Genomic DNA, 24,297 nt, shown 5'->3' on the forward strand with positions numbered 1-24,297 from the left:
ATTCCCCGTATTTAGTACGGGGGTCATTCACAAGTTGAAAACAATACTACTTGCTTGAAAGTTGAAACCCTAAGAAAACCAGCTCACTAAGAGACAACCGGCGTTTGCCCAAATTATGTTTGGTCAGCGATGGGAATTCTGTCATTCAACTCTATAAATAGGGTTAACATTGATTGGGTTAGGGAGGCCAAAGGCCATATCCAAAATTGGGCCAACCCATATTCCTACAATTTGGAAGCAAAATCTTGGGCCTGGCCCTTTGTGGTTATTAAATCCAGATGAATTTGGGAACCCATAATCTGCCATATGCCCATCATGTTCAATATTTCGGCTATTGGCACCAACCGTGTTTTTTTAATTATCTGAAATAGACATGTGGTGTTTGGTACCATTGTCTATTGTCTAGGGGTGTCAACTGTATTCGGAAATCCGATTTTGATTTCAAGATTCGACATAATCGAATCAAATTCGGATAATTCAAATAGTTAATCGGTTGAATTTAGATATTCTATTCATACCGAATAGTTAATCGGATTTGAATTTGGGTATGACCTGATTCGATTTGATAAATATCCGAATTCGACCGATTATTTAATTTTTATATATAATATATAAAAATTTTAAATGTTTTATATATAATAATTAAATTATATAAATAATTTATATATTTATATACTTTATATATATAATATTTATTTTATATATTTATTAATTATTTAAAATAATTAATTAGTCGAATTCGAATCGAATCGAATATTTGAATATTTAGTCGGATTCAAATTCGAATATTAATTTTTGATATCCGTCGGATATCAAATTTTTTAATTGGATTCGAATTCGGATATTGCCTGATCCGATTTGAATTCGATCCGTTTACACCCCTACCATTGTCGTTTCTATATGAAATACTGTCATACCGGTGAATTACTGCCACCCAAGCATTTTGAGTTTCAATGGCAACATTCTATTTGGTTGAGATTTTTGAGTTAAAATGTTTATAAAGCATTTTTTTTTCAAGAAACATAGTCCAAGGGGTGTTAGGGGAACATCAGATTGATATTTCCTCTATCAATTGCCCATTTGAAGAAACAATCCAATGATATCGCTCTTAGGCCATGTTTGAGAGTGCTTATGTTAAAAATAAGTGCTTATTTTTTGTATTGGGCGTTTGGTGGTCTTTGACTTTTATTCTTTCAAAATTTCAAAATATCCAATCCAAAGTGAATGAATAAAAGTACTTTGATAGAAGTGATTTTATATAAGTACTTTTATAAAAGTGCTTTCATAAAAGTACTTCTGTAAAAATACTTTTATAATAGTACTTACATAAGTACTTCCATAAAGTTCTTTTATAAAAGTACTTTTATAAGAGTACTTTCATAAAAGTACTTTTGTAAAGTACTTTCGTAAAAGTATTTTTATAAAAGTGCTTTCATAAAAATACTTTCGTAAAAGTACTTTCATTATAAAAGTGCTTTCATAAAAGTGTTTTCATGTAAAAGTACTTTTATAAAAGTGCGTTCATGTAAAAGTGCTTTCATAAAAGTACTTTCTTAAAAGTGATTTTGTAAAAGTACTTTTGTAAAAATGCTTTCGTAAAAGTACTTTTTATAAAATTACTTTTATAAAAATGCCTTTGTAAAATAACTTTTGTAAAAGGATATTTTAAAAATTTGCCGGGGACTATACTGGAAGAAAAATTTTGAATAAATGCTTATTATATGAACACTTAAAAAAGCTGAAAATTTGGATTTAAAAAATAAGCCGTTATTTTTAAAATAAACACTTATTTTAGTTTTATTTTCCAAACACCAGCTTAATGGTGTGGTCCCCGTCCAAATAAACATTCCCAAACATGGCTTTAGTTCCGCACCATCGTTTACCCATAAATCCTATCTCCAAAACAAAGGTTCTGTTTTTGTTATACGCTTCTAGAACCATCAGATCTATGTTTAGTTGTTAATCTATATCACTATATGTAACAATGAGTCAATGCGGTAAGAAAAAAAATTCACCTCAAGGCCTTGTTCTTTTGGCTGAATTAAACCATATTTAAGCTTTACGATGTTTTCACAAAGTATGGCTTATAGGTTGTTTGTGTAGGACTCACCTTGCAAAGCATGAAGCCGCTACTTGAAAGCCCTCCCAAGGGCATTTGATTGAGCTACCGAGCCACTAAAACAAGTTTTACCTAAAAGCTAATGTTTTTCGCTGAAGGAAAGCTTATTTAAGGCTTTACGGGATTTACCCCAAACGTGACTAGCTTATAAGCTGTTTGTGTCGGTATAACATTGAGAGAGAGAGGAGAGAGGAGAGAGGAGAGAGGAGAGAGGAGAGTTTTTTTTGGTTCACTTATACTACCATTTCCTATTATTATGTTAAGGAAAATTAGATGGTAAAATTTTCCGTGTCTCTTAGGGGTGGATTCAAACTGAGAATATCTAATTATTCGAACTTGGTTAACTCGAACTCAATTCGAGCTTTGAAAAATAGTAAAAACAACAATAAATGATTGGCACTCTCTATGATTCGAGCTCGAGCATTCCCTTGGGTTTTCTTGTAATTAAAAGGTAAATAAAAAGAAGTAACTATTAACACACCTTACGATTGGAAAAAAAGAAATTAAATGCCTGAAGTTGGTAGGGAAAAACCAGTTCATGATTTTTACTCTATTGGTCCAAGCCAACTCCTTGATTCACGGTTTTGGAATAGTGCCCTAAATCAACTTCTATTTAATTTTGTAGGAAATTTTGAAAAAAGTGAGAAGGATGAAAAGTAGCCAATGGGATTAACTTCAAATATGACACTGTAAGTTGCAAATGGTAAGTCTAAGAGCTAACAACCTCAAAATTAAATTTGATTCAGGTTCATTTTTCCTTATTTTTTTTCTGAATTTGATATTTATGGTTAGAAAAATATCTTTATTTATAAATAAATATATATTTTTTTCATTTTAAAAATTTAAAGAATAATGAAGGATAAAATAGATGGGGATGGGGATAACTTTGTCCCCGTTAGCTGGTATGGAGACGGGGACGTGGATGGGGATTTTCATGAGGCAGGGATGGGGAGAGGCTCCTTGTCCCCGGCTGCTCCGTTGCCATTCCGAATCAAACTAATGAAATTGACCAACTCGATTTCTAGTATTTTCAGTCGGCTTTGGTTCAACAATCTCCCAACCCGATTAGGTTGGATCAGTTTCGCTTTGGTTATTTGTAAACTGAATAAAATCGAACGACCCGACCATAGATATATATTAATATTTTATATTTTAAATATATTTTTTAATACAGAAAAGTGGGAAATTCCAATATTTCTTAGGCTAAAATAGTTTTTATCATAAATTTAATTTTTAAATTTATTATTTTAATAATGCCATTGCAATTTTTTTACAATTTAAACTTAATTTTTAAATTTAATTTTTTTAAGTTTAAATATTTTGAACCAACTAACCAAAGCCGATATAACCTAAGTAACCAACCCCCCAACCTAATCGGGTCAATTTGGTTGGCCAAACAACATACAATTGAACTAAACCAACCCATGAACAATAGTTTAATCTCCAATAGTTATTAAAAATTTATAGCGAAAGTACACAATAAATTAAATTAAAAAAGCTAAATAACAGTAATTTAAACTCCAAAAATTATTGAAAATTTTCTATTAAATAACAAAACAAAAATAGATTTATAAATAATTATTGAAAATATATTTATCACAAAAAAATAAATAATTACTGAAATACAATAAGTATTAATTTTAGTATAGATAAATATATAATAAATAAAGATTAAGTTTTTAAAATTATTATTGATAAATAATATTTTTTTGAAAGTTATTTTCTAGAATTATTAATTTGTATAAATCAAATTAGTTATTTACAATATTACTTATTTATTGAAATAATATCATAATTTAAATTTTAAAATAGGGTAAATCTCTTAAACTACCCCTACTATTCACAAAATTGACAAACTGTACCCTTACTATTTATATATTGTCTTAAAGTACCCTTAAGTTTTTTGACAATTGTCTAAAACCTCCCTTATCATTAATTTTTCATCACACTCCGTTCACATGTAACATCACATGAGTAGTAATTATTTAAAATTCCTAAAATACCCTTATTGTTCATCGCCCTTGTTAGAAGTTGTAGTAGTGGCGATGATTTTAGTATCGTCATCGCAGACAACAGTGGCCACTACAACTTCCAAACGGAGCTATCCTCTTAACGGTGATGGTCGTTGGGGAGAACGACTGTGGAGGCAGAAAACAAGTGATTCCCATGGAGCTATAGACTGCGACAAGACCTCTCCTCCGGTTCTAATCTGCTACGGGTCATGAATTGTCTACAATTAATGGGTCCGATGCATAACCCAACCACTATTTGAATTTTAGAGTAGAAGACTTCAGAGGCCCCCTAGGCCCTTGATGCATAAAAATGGGTCCCGCGCATAATCCATCGTTTGAGTTTAAGAACAGAAGACCACTCCTCTGGCATCACCGGTTTCACGTAGGGGTGTCAGTTGGACTGATTTGGTCCAATCCGGTCCAGTCTAATACGAGTTCATTAAAAATGGACCTGGTCTAATCCAGTCCAATGAATATTTTGGACCATTTTGGACTGGTCCAAAGATTGTTCAATTTGTTCAAATTCCTATTAATTTACATATGCTTCAACTCAAACCTGGTCCATTAACACCTATGTTCTTATCTTTTATTAATGGATCAAATATTGGCTCAGTCCAATATAAATTTATCATGAACGGACCAGGTCCAATCCAATATGTCATATTGGTTCATCCAATTCATCCAAATTCAATATGTCTTATTGGTCCGTCCAATCTGTCCAAATAAATTCTGATTTGGACGGAGTCCAACCCAAAACCGGTTCATCGACACCCCTAACTTCACAGTAGCTTATTCACACCGAACAACGTTTAACTGATGTTGGCCGGGGTTGGTCTGAATTCAACGGTGGAGATCCTTACACAGTGAATATTGATTCGTCCATGGTCGTATGAACACGAACATCTGTGTAGCACAAATTTGTTGGTTTATGCCTGTGGCAGAGCGGGCAAGTCTGTTCTCGACCTTGTCTTGGTTATTTAATTTTAATCAACCACCAAGTTCCATAGCTTCCTTTGTTTATATATATAAGAAAATAAAGACACGTGGTGCAGCCCTCTCTATTCTCGGATGGGTTGAAACTTGAAAAACCTCTTTAAAGATGTAAGAGATCAGAGGTGTGTCTGTGTGTCTCGTGTTTCTATTTGTTAGTTGGGGGTTGGCTTATAAGTAAGGGTCCTTATGTGTGAAGGGATGAGGAGAAGACATAGACATTGGCTCTCTTCTCATGATGGGTGGTGCGTGTACGAGTCTGTGGTATCGTGTTTGCATCTTCGTATAATAAAACCTTGTTGTTGGATTTGTCTTACGAGTGTTGTGTTGTGATTTGTATTTGTGCTTTCTCTTCACAGGATCCTATCCTAACTTTTGTTGATTTGATGATCAAGATTAGATATCGCTATTAGAATCAATCTGCACTGGTTATATGGTAGGCTCCACAACGTCGGAACCCGGTGACTGAGGTGTGAGAGAGAGTTTCAACTTTGAAGCGACGCTGTAGATTTCCTAAAAGCCATTAGACTTGTCAATCAAGTCATCGTAGATTCGTAGTAATAACACGGACCAAGTTCCATCTCATCTTCGGTGGTTGAACTCGGCCACCACTGTTTTATTTTATACAACCCGGCTGAGAACATAGTAAACGTTGCTCCGAGTTAATCAACATTCTTTCATATTTGTATTTGGAAAAGATTGAAAATCAGGGGATTTTCATCAGTTAGGTTTTATTTTGAAAATTTGATGAATAATGAAGGAAAAATTCGATATTTCATTTTTTTTTTCATTAGTGTTTACTTGCGTGTCAATTGTCAGAAAATTTAAGGATACTTTAAGACAATATATAAACAGTAAAGGTACAGTTTGTCAATTTTGTGAACATTAGGGGTAGCTTAAGAGATTTACCCTTTAAAATATTAATTACTTGTTGGATTTAATAATCCATAAAATTATAGTAGTATTAATACATAATTTTGTTATTTGAACTATTTAAAATCTAGTTATGTTAAATAGTTCATTGTTTAAAATATTTAGTGTTTTAACTAAATATTTAAAATCTTAATATATTTATTATAATTGAAATTTATTCAGTAATTATTTAAAATATATTATTAATTGATTTAAAATGTTAATTTTAATATTTTGTTATTTAAGATATTTAGTTATTGAAATATTATTTCATTTTTTAATGTTAGATATATATGAATAACATTTAGATTGAATAATCCTGAAAATCATAATTTATATTTTTTGTACATAATTTTGTGATGAGTTTTGTAAAAATATGTAATTATTAATAATATGAATATTATTAAATTGATTATAATTATTTTTTATCTTTTTAATAAATATTTTAAAGTTATTATAGAATTTTGTTTGAGTATTTAAATAATTCTTAATTTTTTATTTGAAACTTTCTTTAGATGGATAAATAAGAATTAGAGATAATTTAGGAGAGAAACTCTACTGAATTAGAGATAACTTAGGAGAAAGTTGGGGATAGTGGGGGAGGTTGTTTAGGAATATTTTTTTTGGGAAAAGTAGAGTTTGTAATTGGCAGTTTCAAAATGACATGGATTAAAAGAAATAAAAAATTCAAAAAAAATGAGAAAATTTCTACACTTCCTTGTTTTAATATATAATAGCGGCGACCCATGCAATGCACGGGATTTGTTAAGTTAAAGATAAACAATAGAAACATGTATGAGTATACAATTGTTTTATATAAAAATTAATAATCATCTATTTTTTATATACTACTTTTAATAATTTTTTACAATACAAAAATAACAATAATTAATTTTAGATAGGTTGTTTATTAAACTTAGTCATGACAATTTTTCCCATTTCCCCAATCCCTGTGGGGATCTACCCCGAATGGAGCAAGGATGGGGATGATTTCCCGTTAGGATGGAGATGGGGAAACTTTCATCCCCGTTGGCGGGGGACGGTGAGAGCACTCCCTATCCCTTGGGGACCCCAATCCTCGCTAATATAATATATATATATATATATATATATATATATATATATATATATATATATATATATATATATGTGTATATATATATGCATATGCTTATATATGTATATATGTACACATACGTCTATATGTTAATCTTTTTAAAAATATGGTTCAATATGTTTGAATATTTTCTAATAGGATTGTAAATTTTAATTATTTAATTTTTATTTTTTAAATAAAATAAAAAACAAAAACATAATGATTGACATTATAAAGAATCACGGGGGAGTTGGGATCCCTGTGGGGATGGGGATAACTTTGTCCCCGTTAGTGGGGATGGGGACAGAGTATGTTGGTGGAGATTTTCGTGGGAATGGGGATGGGGAGAGGCTCTTTGTCCCCGTCCCACCCCTTTGCCATTCTAAATCAAACTAATGAAACTGACCAAATCGATTTCTAGTATTTCCAATCGGCTTTGGTTCAACAATTTCCCAACCTGACTAGGTTGGATCAGTTTCACTTTAACCATTTGTAAACTGATTAAAATCGAACGACCTAACCATAAATATATTAATATTTTATAATTTAAATATCTTTTTTTAATATGAGAAAGTGAGAAAATTCCAATAATTCTTAGGCTAAAATAGTTTATATCATAAATTTAATTTTTAAATTTATTTATTAAATAATGCCATTATAATTTTTTAAACTTAAACATAATTTTTAAATTTAATTTTTTAAGCTTAAATTTTTGAACCAACTCACCAAATTGAAAATTAACCCAAACCAATATAACTTGAGTGACCAACCCCCCAACCTGACCAGGTCGATTTGGTTGGCCAAACAACCTACAACTAAACCAAACCAACCTGTGAATAATATTTTAATCTCCAATAATTATTAAAAATTTATAGTGAAAATACAAAAAAAAATTAAATTTAAAAAGCTAAATAACAGTAGTTTAAACTCCAAAGTTTATTGAAAATTTTCTATTAAACAACAAAAGAAAAATAGATTTATACATAATTATTGAAAATATATTCATCACAAAAAACAATAAATAATTACTGAAATACAATAAGTATTAATTTTAGTATAGATAAACATATAATAAATAAAGATTAAGTTTTTAAAATTATTATTAATAAAAAGTAATTTTTTGGAAAGTTATTTTTAGAATTATTTATTGGTATAAATGGAATTAGTTATTTAGAGTATAATTTATTTATTGAAATAATATCATTATTTAAATTTTAAAATATTAGTTACTTGTTGAATTTAATAATCCGTAAAATTATAGTAGTATTAATACATAATTTTGTTATTTTAACTATTTAAAATTTAGTTATTTAACTAAATATTTAAAATCTTAATCTATTTTTTATAATCAAAATTTATTCAGTAACTATTTAAAATATACTATTAATTGATTTAAAATATTTATTTTAATATTTTGTTATTTAAGATATTTAGTTATTGAAATATTTAAATATTATTTCATCTTTTAATGTTAGATATATTTGAATAACATTTAGAAAATCATGATTTATATTGTTTGTACATAATTTCGTGATGAGTTTTGTAAAAATATATAATAATATGCATATCATTAAATCGATTATAATTATTTTTTGTCTTTTTAATAAATATTTTAAAATTGTTATTTAATTTTGTTAGAATATTTAAATAATTCCTAATTTTTTTAATTCAAACTTTCTTTAGATAGATGTAGATAAAAAGTGGGGGAGAAGATAAATAAGAATTAGAGATAATTTAAGAGAGAAAGTCTACTAAATTAGAGATAAGTTAGGAAAAAGTTGGGGATAGTGGGAGAGGTTGTTTACGAGAAATTTTATGATATTAGATTGTTCGGATCTCCTGCCCACAAGAACTCTGCACACATTTATTGGAGCCACAATGGAGAACATCTCATCCTCTACATAGTATTATGCAGGGGGACATGTTCCCAATTCACGGGGGGTAGTGTATTGTAAGTAGGCGTGGGCAGAGTTCTCGTGGGCAGGTGATCCAGACTTTATTTTGGTTATTAGAACATGTGGGAGAGAGAGAGAGAGATTTTAGGAAGATTTTTTTTTTTGGAGAAAGTAAGATTTCTAATTGATAGTTTCAAAACTGACATGGATTAAAAAAATTCAAAAAGATAACAAAAATTCTAGACTTCCTTGTTTTAATATATATATTAAAAGTAGATAATCAATAGTAACTTGTAAAAGAGTATACAATTGTTTTATATAATAATTAATAATCATTTATATTTTGTATACTACTTTTAATAATTTTTTCACAATACAAAAATAATAATAATTAGTTTTAGATAGGGCTGTTTATAAAATTTAGGGATGACAATTTTCCCCATTTCCCCGATCCATATGGGGATAAAGGTGTAAATAGGGTCACAGCTTAGCATGACGGCACACGGGTCGTGCCAGGCTTGACACGATGGTCCAGGCTGTGTTGGGCCTGGTGTTTTAGGTCCACGGGCTGGGCTGGCACGGCATGACCGAGCGGACAGTGCCGCTCCAGCCCATGTGCCGGCATGGCCCGACACGGCCCACAGCATGGCCGAGCACAACCCATATTATATATATATATATAGATATAATATAATACATAGCATATTATATAATAATATATAGTATATAATATACTAATAAAATAAACAATAGTTTTCAATTTTATTATACTAATTTATTTAATTATTGTATATATAAGCACTTGTATACATCAAAATTCATATAAAATTAAAATTTTAAGTTTTTTTCATTTTTTTTAAATAAATAGCTTTAGCCCGGTCCATGGCCCGGCTTGGCCCAAGGATTGGCCTACGGACCTGCCTGACTCGTGGCACGACACGGGCCTACATGGGCTTGGGTTGTGGGTCGTGGGCCGAGCCGGGTTGACCTCCCATGTTATCCCAAGGGAGGGCGGTATGGCCTGCACTTTGCACATGTCGTTTTACACATACGTCTATATGTTAAATAGACCTGTTCATGGGCTGGGTCACGCCGGGTTCGGGTTGGGCTTTGTATATGTATCAACAGAATACCCTCGGGCCCGAGCTTGAGCCCGGCCTAATCATCGGGCCTAAGTCTTGAGCCCAAGCCCGACCCTCATATAAAGCTCGAACCCCAAGTATGAGCTTGAGCCCGACCAAAAATTTGAAAACAGATTATTTTCTTTTTTTATTCAATAAAAAGTGTTTTATTTATATTAAAATCCTTCAAAACTAAAAGTTAATAAACATCTCACTATTACTTGAAAAAAAATGAGAAGAAGAACAAAGAAAAAATGTTGTATATATATTTTATTAAATAAAATTCGAAAGCCAGTGCTTTAGGCCCGAGCCCGAGCCTGCGGGCCTAAAATTATGACCAAACCCGACTTAATAAAGGGCCGAGTCAGGCCAGCCCGTTGGGCTACCCGACCCATGATAGGTCTAATGTTAATATTTTAAAAATATGGTTGAAATGTTTGAATATTTTCTAATAGGATTGTAAATTTTAATTATTTTATTTTTATTTTTTTTAAATAAAATAAAATAAAAAACATAATTGTTGGCATTATAAAGAATCACAGGGAATGGGGATCCCCGTGGAGATGGGGATGGGAATAACATTGTCCTCGTTAGCGAGGATGAGAACCGGGACGTGGATGGGGATTTTTGTGGGGATGAGAATGGGGAGAGGCTCCTTGTCCTTGCCCTGCCCCGTTGTCATTTCGAATTAAACAAATTAAATTGATCAATCCTATTTCTAGTATTTCCATTTGGCTTTGCTTCAACAATTTCCCAACTTGACTTGGTTGGATCAGGAATGGGGATCCCCATGGAGATGGGGATGGGGATAACATTGTCCTCGTTAGTGGGGATGGGAATCGGGACGTGGATGGGTATTTTCGTGGGGACGGGGATGGGGAGAGGCTCCTTGTCCCTGCCCTACCCCGTTGTCATTTTGAATTAAACAAATTAAACTGATCAATCCTATTTCTAGTATTTCCAGTTGGCTTTAGTTCAACAATTTCCCAACTCGACTTGGTTGGATCATTTTCACGTTGGACATTTGTAAACTAACTAAAATTGAACGATCAGACAATAGATATATATTAATATTTTATATTTTAAATATATATTTTTTAATCGGAAAGTGGGAAAATTCCAATGTTTCTTAGGCTAAAATAGTTTATATCATAAATTTAATTTTTATAAATTTTTAATAATGCCATTGTATTTTTTTTTTAAATTTAAACCTAATTTTTAAATTTTATTTTTTAAGTCTAAATCTTTTGAACCGGCCAACCAAACCAAAAATTGACCCAAACCAATATAACCTGAGAGGTCAACATGTGAACAATAGTTTAATCTCCAATAATTACAAAATTTTATAATGAAAATACACAATAAATAAAATTTAAAATGCTAAATAATAGTAATTTCAACTCCAATAATTATTGAAAGTTTTCTATTAAATAACAAAACAAAAATAGATTTATATATAATTATTAAAAATATATTTATAAAAAAACAATAAATAATTACTAAAATATAATAAATATTGATTTTAGTATAGATAAATATATAATAAATAAAGATTGAGTTTATAAAATTATTAATAAATAATAATTTTTTGAAAATATCAATTACTTGTTGAATTTAATAATCCATAAAATTGTAGTACTATTAATACCTAATTTTGTTATTTTAACTATTTAAAATCTAGTTATGTGAAATATTTTGTTGCTTAAAATATTTAGTTTTTTAGCTAAATATTTGAAATCTTAATATATTTATCATAATTGAAATTTATTCACTCATTATTTAAAATATATTATTAATTGATTTAAAATATTAGTTTTAATATTTTGTTATTTAAGATATTTAGTTATTGAAATATTTAAATATTATTTCATTTTTTAATGTTAGATATATGAATAACATTTAGATTGAAAGTTATTCTGTAACTATTTAAAATATATTATTAATTGATTTAATAATTAATGAAAAATTTCTATTAAATAACAAAAAATAGATTTGTACATAATTATTGAAAATATATTTCACAGAAAATAATAAATAATTATTGAAATACAATAAATACTAATTTTTGTATATATAAATATAGATTAAGTTTTTAAAATTATTATGAATAAACTTTAATTTTTTTGAAGGTTATTTTCTAGAATTATTAATTGGTATAAACGAAATTAGTTATTTACAATATTATTTATTTATTGAAATAATATCATTATTTAAATTTTAGAATATTAATTACTTGTTGAATTTAATAATCCATAAAATTATATTACTATTAATACATTATTTTGTTGTTTACTATTTAAAATCTAGTTTTGTTAAATATTTCGTTATTTAAAATATTTAGTTTTTTAACTAAATATTTAAAATCTTTTTAATTGAAGTTATTCAGTAAATATTTGAAATATATTATTAATTGATTTAAAATATTAATTTTAATATCTTGTTATTTAAGATATTTAGTTATTGAAATATTTAAATAATATTTCATTTTTAGTGTTAGATTTTTATTATTTTAATAACATTTAGGTTGAATAATCCAAAAAATTATAACTTATATTGTTTGTACATAATTTTGTGATGAAATTCGTAAAAATATATAATTATTAATAATATGAATATTATTAAATCGGTTATAATTATTTTTTGTCTTTTTAATAAATATTTTAAAGTTATTATATAATTTTTTTAGAATATTTAAATAATTTTTAAAATTTTTAATTCAAAATTTCTTTGCATTGATCTAGATAAAAGGTGGGGGAGAAGATAAATAATAATTAGAGATAATTTAGGAGAGAAACTCTCTACTAGATTAGAGATAATATAGGAGAAAATTGAGGATAGCGGTGGAGGTAGGTTAGGAGAAACTTTAAGATATTAGATTATTTAGGTTATTGGAAGTGTGGGAGAGAGATATTTTAGGAAGGTCTTTTTAAGGGAAAGTAGAGTTTTTAATTGATAGTTTAAAAATTAATATGGATAAAAAAATTAAAAAATTCAAAAAAAAAGAAAACTTTTTAATAGTTTCTTGTTTTAATATATATATATACTGAATTATTTATGTTGTTGTGGGGCGCTAATGTGATCTCATGCCAAATGCCACATAATCAAAAACCAGTCGAGCATCTGCGTGACAGCCTTAACCAACTTCCGAGCTCGCTAATGTGATCTCATGCCAAATATCACATAATAAAAAACTAGTTGAGCCACTGCATGACAGCTTTAACGAACTTCCGAACTTGTAACCCTAACTGGAGTTTTTAGGGTTTAACGGGAAAGTTTGTTTGTTCTCGAAGACTCGCAGTTGTAGTTTGTAACATATCTTTATATTTGTTGCTTTATGATTCTATGGTTCCCCCCAAATATGAAGTGCTCTAGTTTAAGCCCATTTCCCTTGGTTTTCTCCAATTAACTCCACTGCTTTCATCGATTATTCTCATATTTGCTTTACTTGCAGGAAAAATCAACTGGATGAATCCAGCCTTACCTTCGCAATAAATTGGATTTTCTGATACAGTATGTGTTTCTCAGAATTTCCTTGGTTGATGTGTAGGTTTGCACTTAACAACATTCACAATATAGGATCCTAGGTACCAAGCTACGGGGATTGAAACGTTACCCAATTGATCTAGCACCTTTCTTTGCTCCATGACTCCTTAGGAATTATTTAAGAAGTGTGGATCAAGCAAATGAACACAAGTTTTCAAAAAATCATTATTGTCTCTCTCAGTTTGATCTTCTATTGTCTCACAGAAGGTTTGTTTAGAGACTCTTCAACTTTACTGGCTATAGATTTTTGCCCAATGCTCTATTGTATCCTGGGAACAAATTTTTCTTAACCCAACAACAAACTTAGTAAAATTGAGTGGGGACAAATAATTTTAGTGTCTTTAGACATGCCTTAAATCTACTCCTCCAAGTTTCCATGACCCCAATTCCTAACAAAAGCCACATGGTTATTGACATAGCAGCAAAATGATCACAAATCCTAAATACACTTCATGGCCACAACTCGATTAATTGGTGCTCAACTGGTTGATTGTCTCTTTGACCGAGAGAGTGTTGGCCCAAGTTATTGACCTCTCCTTTGCTGTAGAAGTATGGAATGATCTTGCTTGCTCCTTTGCAAATCAATCTCATGTCAGAGTGCTCCAGTTGTGCCACCAAGTGCAAGTTCTAAAGAAGGGTAATCAGAGTATAGATGAGTACGTCTAGAAGGCTAAATCTATTGTTGACAATCTCTTTGATGTGGCAGAACCAGTCTCATATTGTATGTTGTCTCTGGTCTTGGTGTTGAATATGAATCGTTGGTCACTACTATCAGCAATAGACCAAATGCTGATTAGTTTAGTATTGATGATATTTTTGGACTTCTCCTGGGACATGAAACCTAGCTTAACCAGCACAATGTCACTACAAATGACATGTTTCCATCAGCCAACCGTCACGTTTATTAAAGCTAAGTCGGCGGTTCTGACATACCACCTGTAGAGATCATTGAAACACTTTAGATCTGTCATCAAGCGCGGCAGTCTTTGCTATCCATGCTGACGGTCTTGATCTAAGCCAGCAGCTGCTTAAGGGGTGGAGTAAAGGTGGCAGTCCTTAGCCCTAAGCTGGTGGTCATACAACCGCCGCCTTGGGTTGTTTTTCTTCTAGTATGGCCATTTAAAGTATTATCACTTCTTTGGACTTCTCTTTTTTTCCTTTGTTGCAATGGACTTAAAGAAATTGTTCAATAACCCATCTTACATCACAACTCGAACTTGTCCAAATCCATGCCCACCCAACCATATATATCCAAACGTCCCAATTCAAGTGTATCAAATTTCAAGGTGGGTTGGGCTCAGGTTGGAAAGATCAGGCTCAGGCCATAGATCCAAATCTTAAATTTAGACTCAGGTTGACCAGCCTAGCCCACAAACTTGCACCCCAGTTGGGGGCAAGCAAATGAGCTAATTTAAAAACAAAAACAAAAGCTAGTTTTACTCAGAACCAATTGGAACTGACCTCAAACCAATTTTAAATTGGTTTTTGAGTAGGGTCCAATTCCAAATTCTTCAAACCAACGCCACTCAGACTAATTCACCCTATTCAAACCAACCTGAAGAACTAGCTTTGGCTTTTGATGTAATTTGAACGTAGCATATGGATTTGAATGATGGAATCTGTATTAATTATTTCTTATTGTTTGGGTTGATTGTGTCACAACTTTCAGATTGTGTATTGTATTTTATTTGCACTGAAATTACATTTAACTAAATTCCGAATGTGTGTGCGTGATATGCTGTCATCCAAGGCCAAAGCTTGAAGGGAAAAAAAATAGCATATTATTATTTTTTTAAAGAATAGATTCCAAAGGTAAACACCAGAATCAACCTTGACAGACCAGATTTTGATTCCAAAACCTTACAAGTTAGAACCGACCCCAGCTGGGCATGCTCATCCCCAGTTGCCATTCTCATTAGGGTGTAAATTGGATTGTTGTAAAACTATTGCTTGCCTTGGACTTTGACCGATTCAACTATATATCAATTAAGAATGTGAGATTAGGCACTGTAGCAAGATAACCATCCTATGGCTACTCAAAAAAAAAAAGGTTCGCTAATTAATGGGTAGTTATATTGGTATGACCCAAGTTTGAGTCAAATTCTTATAACAGAAATAATTTGATTGAGAGTTGATTTGGGTTGACTGCTTTTTTAAAATAAACTAGATTTTATCTTGCCATAAGTTTTTCTTTTTTTTTTAATTTATTTTCGATTTCTTTTGATGGGCTACACAACGGGGTAGCCCATCCCCTATCTCATAAATCCCCCAACCCAGATGCATGTGGGATTCAATCCCAAATCACCACTACCACCAGCAGAAAACCTTACCAATCAGCCAGCTGATTTGCATCTTGCCATAAGGTTCGACAAGGATTTATTAAGCTAAATTAATAAAGAGGTAGAGGTTTTATTGCTACATGAATTAGATTGTAGACTCATCTCAGCTAACAAAAGCCACCAAACTGGATTTGCCAAAGTCAATGTGGATGGAGCCATGGCTACTGCTCGCTGTTAAGCAATTATCATGGTTTTAAAAATTGGACCGGACCGGATGGTTGGATCGGAAAAACCTGCAACCGGTCAGTCCCTTGGGTCCAGTTTTACTAAAAATCGGAAATTGTTAAAAAACGTTAAAAAGGTTAGAAAACCGCTGATCCAGGTTGTCGGATCATTAAATTGTTCGACCCAGCAGTGGTTCACAGGTTAGTATTTTTATTTTCAATGTTTTAAATAAAAAAACAAAAAATAAAATACCTTTTATATCCCCAACCCAGTTCGAATCCCTTACTCCCTTTAGCTTTAGGGTTAGAACTTCTAACCCTCCTGAGTTCCCTCCTCTCAACCCTCACACCCTACCGACCGACCACCTGCAGTGGCCAGCACCTCCGGCGTCCAACGGTGACCGATGAACTTGCAGCGGCGGAAAGACTCACCAGCACTTGCAGCAGCGACTTGCAGCGACGGACAACGAGCTTGCAGTGGCTGTCCGGGCAAGTTTACAACAGCACTCAACACTCGGCATTGGGCATTGGCGACCAAGCCCACTGTCTGCGAGTTGGAGCAGCATTTGCAGGCTTGCAGCCTTTGCAGCCCCACTGTCACACCACCATTACCAGCACTCGGTAGTGAAACCCTGAAGATATAATGTTTTTTTCTGATTTTTTTTTTGTGATTTAATTGATTTTTTGAATTTTTTTACTTAATTCTTTGTTTAATTAATCTTGCTTTTTTTTTTAATTCTTTACTCAGTTACTACATTGCTTAGTTCATTTTGTTCTTTTTCCTATATTTTTCCGTGTATTTTTTGTATTTTATTTAAATTTTTATGGTATTTTTTATTATATAGAAATTTTTTTATTTTTTATTTATTTATAACATCACAGGTCGAACCATTTGACCTAGACGATAAACGGTTAAACCACCGAACTAGAAAACAGTGCCCTGACCGGTTCGGTCTCCGGATCGATTTTAAAAACTTGGCGAATATTATAATGAGGATGAGCATAGTAGATTCCTGTTCGTATGTGCGGTTCCATTTGATGTATGTTCAGCGGAAATGGCAGAAATGAAAGCATTCTTAGAAGGTTTAGCTGTGGCAAGAGATTTCTTTTATTACATGTTATTGTTGATTGAGAGAGAGAGAGAGGGGTTAGTGTTGTTTTTTACTATGATGATATTTGAAAATTTTGTGACCAATCAACTTATATCATAAATGTTTTAATCAATTAGTGGTATTTATCAAAATTCACAGGGATTTTAATTGATAAATGTTCTTCTAGTATCATTTCTTTTCGGCATGATAGATTTTCCCTAATTTCAATTTATCAAATTTGTACTAAGTAATAATAATTATATTAATTAAGTTTAAACTAATTCCATCATCCAATTGTTACATCAATGATTTGCAGCAAGATCAGCGTAGTACTGTTTGATCCAATCCGAGATGATTTCGATCTCTCTACGTCGTTGCATGACTAACCAATTCGGATCATCTGGTGATGACTGAACTATATCTAAGCAATGACATCCTGCAAACAACAAGCTTTTGTTAATGGAGGCTTCTAACAAAGGGAGTGTCTGGCACAGTTGTTGATGCTCATTTCCTTCTGTTCTAGAATGGGTTGTGGTTGGTTCTTGAATGCAAAATATATTGTCTTGTTCTAATCTTAAAACTGATAAAAAAAAACATTAGTATATATTTTGACAAAAAATATTTATATTTTAAAATAATTTTGACACTTTGAAATACACTGTGCTGCATTACAATACAGAACATGTGTTGAGTTTTAAAACCTAAGTTAATTTATTAAAACACCCCATACAGTTTCATGGATTTACTAAGACCTATCCTATAATTTGTAATCCATCTACTTAATCAATCTTTCCTTAGATGAAAGAGGAAAATGACATCTTTAATTCTAATGTCCATTCAAATAAATTTAATCAAAAGAAAATAAAATAAAAATTTGGTCCAATGTGAGTCCATTACAAATGGACCAGGTCCAATCCAATCCAATAAATATTTTGGGCCGGTCCAATTCAATGTCTGGACCGTCCAAACTGTTTAAATTTGTTTTAATTTAGATTGGTTTCAATCCAAATTCGGTCCATTGATACCTATATTCTTATCTTATACCAATGGACCAGATATTGGCTAAATTCAGCCCAATCCAATATAAATTTATTACGGATGGACCAGGTCCAATCTAATCTAATAAATATTTTGGACTGGATTGGTCCAATTCAATATGCCTTTTTGGTCTGTCCAATCCATCCAAATTGATTTTGAACCGGATGGGGTTCAATCCAAAACCGGTCCATTGACACCCTTACTAGTAAGACATGAACAACATTTCTATTCGGCTTTATTTGATCAATATTGTTTTCTGTATGAAGTGTAAGGGGTACTTTTGGAATAAGCAACCATGGGCCATGCCCTTGAACATTTTTTGATTAGTTTAGGTGATCATATAACTATTTTAAGATGGTAAAACAAGCAGTTCTTAGTTCTTAGTGAAAGGTAAACAGGTTGCAAACTATATGGGGTGTTTTAGTAAAATAAAAACTATAGGATAGATTTAAATAGATCTGTAAAACTATAGGGAATATTCTAATAAATGACCCTAAAACCTACCCTTTCAAATACATTAGCCTAGAAGGTCATTGAATGTGTTCCATGATTGACACTTCATCATTTCCAAAATCAGAATTTTACCAAGTCATGGTTCCTTTATCAAAAACCATCTTTCTAAAAATTAAAGGAGGGGCCAAAGACTTACCTTCATTTGTATATATGGCTAAAAGGCTGTCTGATATGCTTGTCAAGACACTGAAAAAGGAAATAAAACCCAGTAAATGTCTTGCTTGAACAAATTAATCTCAGCTTTGGATGAAGAAGGGCATATATATAAAGTATTACTCTGTACCCTGCGCTACTGTAAGGGTCCCTGAGTCCATTTGAGAATATGATGTTACTTCCAAACCTCTCAAGGATCAATTTAATATCCTGAAATGTATATTACAACAACGACGTATGAATGCATTTGAGATAAAACAGGCAGAGAGGAGAAAGACAGAGAGAGAGAAGCTTACATGGCCACCAAACTGAGTCGTGATCCAATGAGGCCTAGGGCTGACACTATAAGCACTCTTGCAGCCTTGGATGAATGCCTCTAAGTCAAAAGGTGCTGCTTCAAACATAGTGTCATTGCTACCGCGGCCCATGGGCATTACCATCTCACTACATGTCTACTTTAATTAATAATATGATGCTAAGATTAGTAGTATTCATTTGTTATTAAACAAAACTTAATGCTGAAACAGGATTCATGTAGTAAATTTCATGTATATAATCGGGATAAGGCTTGGATGATGATTCTTAAACTGCATTTTAATTTTGTTTAATTCGGGAAGAACAAAGAAATTGGTTTTGTTTCAAAAGACAAAGTTTTAAGTATAGATATTGTACGATATATGTAATTTGATATCAAATCACTAGACAAAAACACATCTACAACCAAGAACATGTTTCTTGTGTTTTTGTTTTATGAACCACTTTGTTTTCAAACCAAAGTGTTATAATTTGGTTTTGCAATTCAATACAAGAAAAGCAATTCATATTGGAGAAAACCCCCCAGAATTTGTTAGGTTCTCATAAAAAAGTTTCAGAGTCCACTTATTAATCAGTATTTTAAGATTCGGACGAGAGTAAAAATGGAATGCTCTCTGGGTCTCAGTTTGACTGGTTAATTGGACGATTTGCCTATCCAACCTGCCAAAACCACCATTCAACTGAGACCCGGAAAGGCTACTGGTTCCCATTTCCATGGTCCGACTGCCCGGTCTGGGCCGAGCCTTAAAACAGTGCAACGAGATACTGATTCTGATGATGATGATGAAAAAGAGAAAATACCTGCCAATCCCACCCGTCATCAGTTTCTTCATCGCTATCACTTGGATTATTAGATGCATTTAAATCATAGCATGACGAGTTTCCATTGTAACTAACAACTCCTGCAACAACTTTACCAATAATATCGGTGTTGTTGGAGGTTCCATCAATGGCATTGCAAATTTTCAAAACCGAGTCATCTGAAGGAAAAGCATATTGGGCAGCTTCGCAATACATATACTCCAAGTAGTCCTTGAGCTGGGAAGCTGAGGTTATTGGGCTAGTAGACAATTAAGCAAGCAAACAAATAACACACAACTTCAAAATCTAAAGTCAGGGATTAATAAGAGGAAAAAGATGAAGGTTGAATTCAATTACTTGCAAGTCATGAATTGTTTTGAAAGTATTGAAAGCCCATTTGGTTCAGAGGAAACTCTATCAATCTCAGACCAGGACTGCCTTATGGTATTATAACAACTTTCACTTGCGTCCTGCACCGTCCACAGAACATGAAATCCCATTTGTTATTGAGGGACCTCATCTAACAATTTAAGCTTTTAAGTTAAATCATTCCTTTACCATTTGACATCTTATTATAATTTCATTACTGAAGATTAAACTAACCGAATTTGATGACGTACTCTAAAATCCTTGGTGACAACAGAGTAGTATCCATCTTGAGGTGTGATGTCATCAAAGTAGAGAATTGGTGCTGATGATGCTAATGCCCCAAGAGCAATATGTGGATATTTGAGGCGGAACCATGCAGCCAGCACTGAAAAATAAAAAGGGTTTCAATGAATAATAAAGCAATTGATGAATTCCCATCTGCTGTGAACACACCAGCATTTACAATGAATTCAAGACATCACAGATACTGATGACACCTCTCACAGCAGATGTTTCTTTGTAATTGATGATATAGTGGTGATCAGAAACAAATACACCAGCATTTGCAATAAATTTAAGAAAGATGTAATGACCTCACAACAGACGTTTTCTTGCAATTGATGATATAGTGGTGATCAAACAACTATATATGTGAAATTGAGTTCATTTGCATTTACTTACTCCCACCATAAGATCCCCCAACAACAATCACAGGGCTTCTCTCTGCAGATAAGTTCTTCTTGATGGCTAAAATAATCTCGGCATAGTCTGCTAAAGCTTGTGACGAGCTGAAATACCCAAGTGTGCTAGCATCTCTGAAGGCTTCATCCCTTGAACCAAAGGGCACTGATTTTCCATAATAGCGATGCTGTAAAGATATACCAATTAATCTCTCAATTGTAGGACGATGCCTATTAAAATTCTAAGTCCACATTGAAGGAACACTTGCAAATAGATTGAAGAAATTTGTGAGCAATAAACCGGTATCATAAACATGTTAATCAATTAGATGGAATTTATCAAAATTCATTAGTGGGTTTTGATTGGTCAGAACTATTCAAATACCATGTCTTTCCAGCATTTATTGTAAAAACTTTTCAATAAATGTTATAAAAAGGAATGATTCAAGCACATCACCATTTTGACTTCATTCCATTGATTCAATTCAATTGTGTTACAAAAAAGAACCTAGCTAATTGGCGTTTCAGTTAGACCATTTTTATGAACCAAACCAAATGGAAAGCCGGATTATTGCCCAAAGCTCACCTTCTGTCATATTTCCTTAAGATAACTGTTAGCTATCATTTATAGAAGTTTACATGACCAAACTACCCCTGAATGGCCTATTAATCTTACTAAATTTTTTATGATAAAATTATTCCTGATTGCCCATATATAATAATTATGTGTATATTATATTCCATTATTTATTTGGGATTGAATAAATTAAATTTAGGAGTGATCATTAGTTAGGCCCGGCCAGGCCTGGGTTGAGCTTTGTACCTATGATAATCACTATAGCCTATGCCTGGACCAACCCAGGTTCTAAGTAAATAACATATATACATAACTATACATTATGTATATAATATGTATTTTAAATATATGTGGGTTGGGCTGGGCCCAAGTTAGGCTTGAAGTATTAGGCCCAGGCCTAACCATAAAATTTGTAGGCCTGGTGTGGGAATATATACATTATGTATAAAATATGTATTTTAAATATATGTGGGTTGGGCTGGGCCCAAGCCAGGCTTGAAGTATTATACCTAGGCCTGACCATAAAATTTGTAGGCCTGGTGTGGGCTCAGGCCCAAGTCATGGGTAATTTTGTCATATAAATATTTAATAAGCTTGATTGGCCATTTAAGGGTAGTTTGGTGGTCATGTAAAATACTTAAATGTTTATGTGCACTACTTCTATTAATAATACCAACACTAACCTGATGAAAATCTAATATCATGTGAGTTTTAGATAATAAAACTCATAGACAGGGGACTCTCTGGATAGGCTGTAAAAAGATTGGATCGAATTTGGATTTGAGTAATACCCAAAGCCAACCCATTGAGAATCAAAACCAAAGTTTTTAAAACCGACCCGGACAACAAACTGGTCAGGGGTCCGGTTCTTGGGTCGAACTGTTCAACTGCACGGGTCAACGATTTTTGGCAAAAATCCAATTTTGGGGAAAAATAGAACTGGTCACTTGGCCGATTCCTGGTTTTTCCGGTCCGGTCCATTTTTGAAAACCATGGTCAAAACAGATCCAATATCTGGTTGATATATAAAATATAGATTCAAATTCAATATCAGAAAATCTGTATTAAATTAGCATAAATTTACAAAAAATATATTCTTTAAATAAAAAATAGGTTTGTTTAATTCCAAAATCCCATAAAATTATATAGATATAGATAGATAGATTAGATGATCAAAGACTATCAAATCAAGCAATATCCCAATTCAAGCCCATTCACAAACAAATGATTCATATTCAAATCGGATTAAATTAACAAGTAAAATTATAATGAATAACTCTGATACTAAACAGTATTTAAATAGATAGATAAATAGATTGGATGGATCAAAGCGTATCAAATCAATTAATATCCGAATTCAAACCCATTAACAAACAAATAATTCATATCCAAATCGGATTAATTAAATCCATTTGCATCCTTACCTCAAAATGCTAGGTCCATCAAGACTCATAAGAAGTGTATTTTTACCTACACCTCTATAAATACTAAAGGACATTAAACTTAGTGGCATATTCATAAAGGAAAGAGAGACCCAGATGGAAAAAGAATTATAATATATAGAAAAATAGGAAATAAGATTAATAAATCTGATTTGCCAATCGGCCCAATCCCAAAAAGGATGCAAACAGAATGGAAGGACTAATACTCAAATCCAACCCATTAATAATATGGGAGAGTTGAATCCGATCCAACATAGATTCGAATTCAATATCAGTAAATCGGTATTAAATTAGCATAAATTTACAAAATAAAAAAATGTATTCTTTAAATAAAAAATAGGTGTCTAAATCCAAAATCCCACAAAATAATTTTATCTAAATCCAGTATGGTATTGGCCATCTATATATACAGTTAAATAGATAAATTAAATGGATAAAAAATTATCAAATCAATCAATATCCGAATTTGAACCATGGTTCATATTCAAATCGGATTAAATTGAATCCATTTGCATCTCTACCCCAAAATACTATATTAGATTCATCAAAATTAATAAGAAATGTATTTTCGTTTTCCTATACCTCTATAAATACTATAAGGGCATTAAACTTGGGGGCATTTTCGGACAAGAACCCTGTAGTTCTAATATCGTCATCTATAGCCGATTCATCTCCAAGGTAGACAAAGATGGGAGCGCTGGAATTTGCACCACCCCAGTAGTTGGAGTTAATCACATATTTCTGTTGAAAGGTTGTGTAACTCTCCGGCCTGTAGTTGAAGTGGTCGAGCGTTTGATTGTAGTAATAAACGTTGTAGTCCGCCTTAGGAGAGGGAGTTCCGGCCATGTCACCCACCTTCCGATCCTTCATTCTTCTCATGACGCGGAGTCTTGGGGTTTTCATTGCAGCTGTAGACACGCATGTTAGCAGGAGCAGAAGCAGCAGACAACGCCAATGGATTGAATGCACAGAGGCTCTGTGAATGGCCATGCGTGTGAAAATTTGCTTTAGGCCTTTGAACGTTAGAACTGGGTTTCAGAGCTTATCTTATAATATAGTGTCAGAAGGGAGTAAATAAGATATAAATACCAGCTAATTAATAACCGGAAATACATAAACCGATCTAA

General features: G+C 32.2%; 1 protein-coding gene across 1 annotated transcript; it reads right to left on the reverse strand.

Moving 5' to 3' along the window:
* Nucleotides 1–19,069: 19,069 nt before the first annotated feature.
* LOC104599357 (uncharacterized) lies at nucleotides 19,070–24,160 on the reverse strand. Its single transcript, XM_088897827.1, has 8 exons — nucleotides 23,753–24,160; nucleotides 21,153–21,339; nucleotides 20,723–20,856; nucleotides 20,460–20,572; nucleotides 20,103–20,361; nucleotides 19,283–19,438; nucleotides 19,117–19,196; nucleotides 19,070–19,073 (listed from the first exon to the last, which is right to left on the reverse strand). Exons 1-8 carry the CDS (start codon nucleotides 24,158–24,160, stop codon nucleotides 19,070–19,072), a joined length of 1,341 nt encoding a protein of 446 aa, XP_088753953.1.
* Between the last annotated feature and the right edge of the window lie 137 nt (nucleotides 24,161–24,297).

Source organism: Nelumbo nucifera, chromosome 2, assembly GCF_055504915.1.
Source record: "Nelumbo nucifera cultivar China Antique chromosome 2, China Antique-T2T, whole genome shotgun sequence".
Taxonomy (NCBI): Eukaryota; Viridiplantae; Streptophyta; class Magnoliopsida; order Proteales; family Nelumbonaceae; genus Nelumbo; species Nelumbo nucifera.